The sequence below is a fragment of the Trichosurus vulpecula genome, chromosome 6 (genome assembly GCF_011100635.1).
Source record: "Trichosurus vulpecula isolate mTriVul1 chromosome 6, mTriVul1.pri, whole genome shotgun sequence".
Lineage (NCBI taxonomy): Eukaryota > Metazoa > Chordata > Mammalia > Diprotodontia > Phalangeridae > Trichosurus > Trichosurus vulpecula.
The window spans coordinates 263,366,959-263,370,318 of NC_050578.1; the positions used below are offsets into that span (position 1 = coordinate 263,366,959).

A 3,360-nucleotide genomic window follows, 5' to 3' on the forward strand; every position below is an offset into this window, starting at 1 on the left:
TCTGCAAGGCAGGGTCAATTGAGAATGTGTCTATGCATGGCAAGGCCAGTTTTAGGATAAGAAGACTTGGCAAAGAAAACTTGCCTTTGTAGCTGATTATCTGTTGCGAGTCCTGGGCCTCACAACCAAATCATGGAGGTCTGTGAGCCCCCCACCCAGGCCTTTGCCTAGCAAAGGGCCTGATCTCACGGACAATGTATGGGGCGGGAGCCAAAGGTGTTGAGTGACTCTGTTTATTATTTCAGCAAGCAGCATTTTTATATCTTTGGTGACATAGGTACATTCTTTAGTTACATGGGTGAAAGAACAGGTAAAATCAAGACGCCTGGGTACTAGGACTGCCCCGACTCCGCCTACTCTCCTCCCCTTCTCTTCCTGTGCTAACTCGAAGCTCCCTGCGGTCAGGCAGTCCAGGCAAAGAACCGGAAGTTCCATGGGCTCTGGCAAGCCCAGTCAGAGAGCCGGAAGTTCCATGTGCTCAAGCAGGTCCAGGCAAAGACCTGGAATTGCTAGGGAGGCAACAAAGGCAAGACCCCTCCTCCTGGCTCCACCCATATCTCAGAGCCCTGACTTTATCTCAGCAGGCCCTGGGCATGGAGATCCGAGGAGGGCAGGGCTCAGCTCTAACTCGCTCGTAACAATTATCTATATGGGAGATGACAGAAATGTTTGTCTGGTTATCTATATGCAAGAGAACATAAATGTTTCAATTTGCTTAGCCTTGAGGAAAATTAGTGTCTCACTCCCAGGAACGAGGAGATAAAAAACTTAACCAATGCTTTTTTGTATTCTTCTTTGAAGTCAGGATGACTCAGCAATTAACCTGTATAAAATACTGTCAGAAACTCCATTAAAATCAGTCTATAGTTTGACTATACAACTCACCTAGACCTATGTCTTCATCTTTTTGTGTTGTCAATTACTTCATCATATATTCACGCCATTGCAGGCACACTAAAATATCTATATCCTTTGACCCAGAAATACCATTATTTGGTCTATCCTCAAAGAGGATTAAGGGAAAAGGAAAATAACTTATGTGTTCTAGAATATTTATAGCAGCTCTATTTGTAGTGGCAAAGAATTAGAAACAGCAGGGGTACCCATCAATTGAGGAATGACTGAACAAGTTGTGGTGTATGATTGTGGCTGAATATTACTGTGCTATGAGAAATGATGAGCTCAATGATTTTAGGGAAAAAAAACCTAGAAAGACTTGCATGATATAATCAAAAGCAAAATGGACATAACCCAGAGAACAACGTCCATTATGGCAAATTTACTCTACTTTTTGCAATATATAAGTTGGATATTAATGATTACACACATCTTGGATGATTGCTTAGTATAAAATGGGTTCAGATGGTCATGAAACTGACAGAGAAGCATGTAGATCAATTTATTTATCTGCAAAAATGGAGAACAGCTGGAAACCACCCTTTCACATGTAGCCATGATCAATTCTACTCTTACATATTGTAAAAAAAAAAATAATTCAGAAATATCTCAATAAGTTTTAGACATATAGTAAATTCTGACATAAGCAGCTGAAGAATTCCCTTTTCTGGCTTTTGGTGGTTTACTAAACAAGTTACAAAGCACTGTGTGATATCTGCTATGAAAAATCCATTTGTTGAACTGTTACAACACTGCTCATCCCTCCCCCCATACACAAAACAAGCTTTTATTCCATGTTTAAAGTATTACTATTGCCTAGAGTATCTAGACAGATAAAGTTATGATGCTGGGAAATCCACATAAAATTAAAGCAGTTGTGGGGGATATTATCCAGTAATTTTCCTTAAGTTAGAAGCAAAAGTTTTCTCCTCCCTTGAAGCTTTTCATACTATTTAGTTTAAATTATTTTTTCATTTATTAATTTGTTTCTGTATTTATTGGTTTCACTACTATGGCTTTCATTGCCATGCCATTCTCCAGAATCTTTGAAAAGAGACCATCCACTGTTCAGTAAAAAATATACACACACACAAAAACACACACACACACACACACACACACACACACACCCCTTCTCAGCCTATCTCAGCAAATATGAGTAAATAGAAGTTAAAATAGATGTCTCCATGAATCTGCATACGTAATTTCCTTTATTATCCTAAGAAAACAGTCATGTAAGTGTCAGGATCCTTTTTCTAGTGATAACATTCTTTAAGGTCCTTTTCACTTCTTCGTTTCTCAGGCTGTAGATTAAAGGGTTCAGCATTGGGATAACTACAGTATAGAATACAGATATGACTTTTCCTTGAGTTGGGGAGTAGTTTGAATTTGGACACAAATAAGTAACAACCGAAGTTCCATAAAATATAACAATGGCTGTAATATGAGAAGCACAGGTTGAGAATGCTTTGTGCCTCCCTTGAACTGAATGCAAGCGTAGAATAGAAAAGAGGATATAGATATAAGAGGTAATGATGATCAAAAATGTTCCTAACATGTTTATCCCAGCACAAATGAAAATGATAGTTTCATTCACTTTAGTATCAGAGCAAGAGAGTTTGAGGATTGGAGGAGAGTCACAGAAAAAGTGATGGATGACATTGGAGCCACAGAAGGATAAACTACTTATGCAAGTGGTATGAATAATTGAGTTCAGGAATGCCGCTGTGTAGGTCCCCGTAGCCATCTTCAGGCACACTGTCTTTGACATGATAACTGGGTAAAGCAGGGGATTACAGATAGCCACATAACGGTCATATGCCATCAATGTGAAGAGGATATACTCAGTGGTTGCTAAAGCAATAAAGACATACATCTGCACAAAGCAGCCAGTAAAAGAGATGACTTTCCTCTTAGACAATAAGTCAGCCAACATCTTTGGAGTGATATTTGAAGAGTAAAAAATATCGGCTAAAGACAAACTGGTGAGAAAAAAATACATAGGTGTCTGGAGTTGAGGATCTATCTTGATTAATGTAATCATCCCTGCATTTCCAAATATTGTGAGAGTATAGATCACCAAAAATAGTACAAAAAGTATAACTTGAAGTTCAGGTGAGTCTGTTAACCCCAGCAAGATGAATTCAGTCACTGTAGTATGGTTTTCCCCAGCCATTTATTCCAAAATATCAGCACAGCCCGGCATTGTAAAATCCTAGAATAAAAAAATACAATGAAAGGTGGCTTGACTTAACTGAAGAGTTAGTTTGAGGTTCTAACAGCTACAAGGAGCTGCTAACATAAATTTAGATTGAGAAGAACAATTAAGTCTATCACTTTAAGCTTAGCAACTCATGAAGTATGCATTTATAAACTGGTGTGCTTACTGTTGTTTTTTTTAAACCTTCATTAAGTATTATCTATCTTTAAGATCTTAGGCTATTTGATAGGAATTCAAAAGGT

At 38.3% G+C, this 3,360-nt stretch overlaps 1 protein-coding gene across 1 annotated transcript; it reads right to left on the reverse strand.

The window, feature by feature from the left end:
* Window positions 1-2,128: 2,128 nt before the first annotated feature.
* Window positions 2,129-3,073, reverse strand: LOC118855058 (olfactory receptor 5F1-like). The gene has a single exon (XM_036765186.1). It carries the CDS (start codon window positions 3,071-3,073, stop codon window positions 2,129-2,131), a length of 945 nt encoding a protein of 314 aa, XP_036621081.1.
* Window positions 3,074-3,360: the final 287 nt, after the last annotated feature.

Excerpts from the sequence above, each read along its gene's own strand:
- LOC118855058 (XM_036765186.1), bottom strand. The coding sequence starts at position 3,073 with ATGGCTGGGGAAAACCATACTACAGTGACTGAATTCATCTTGCTGGGG.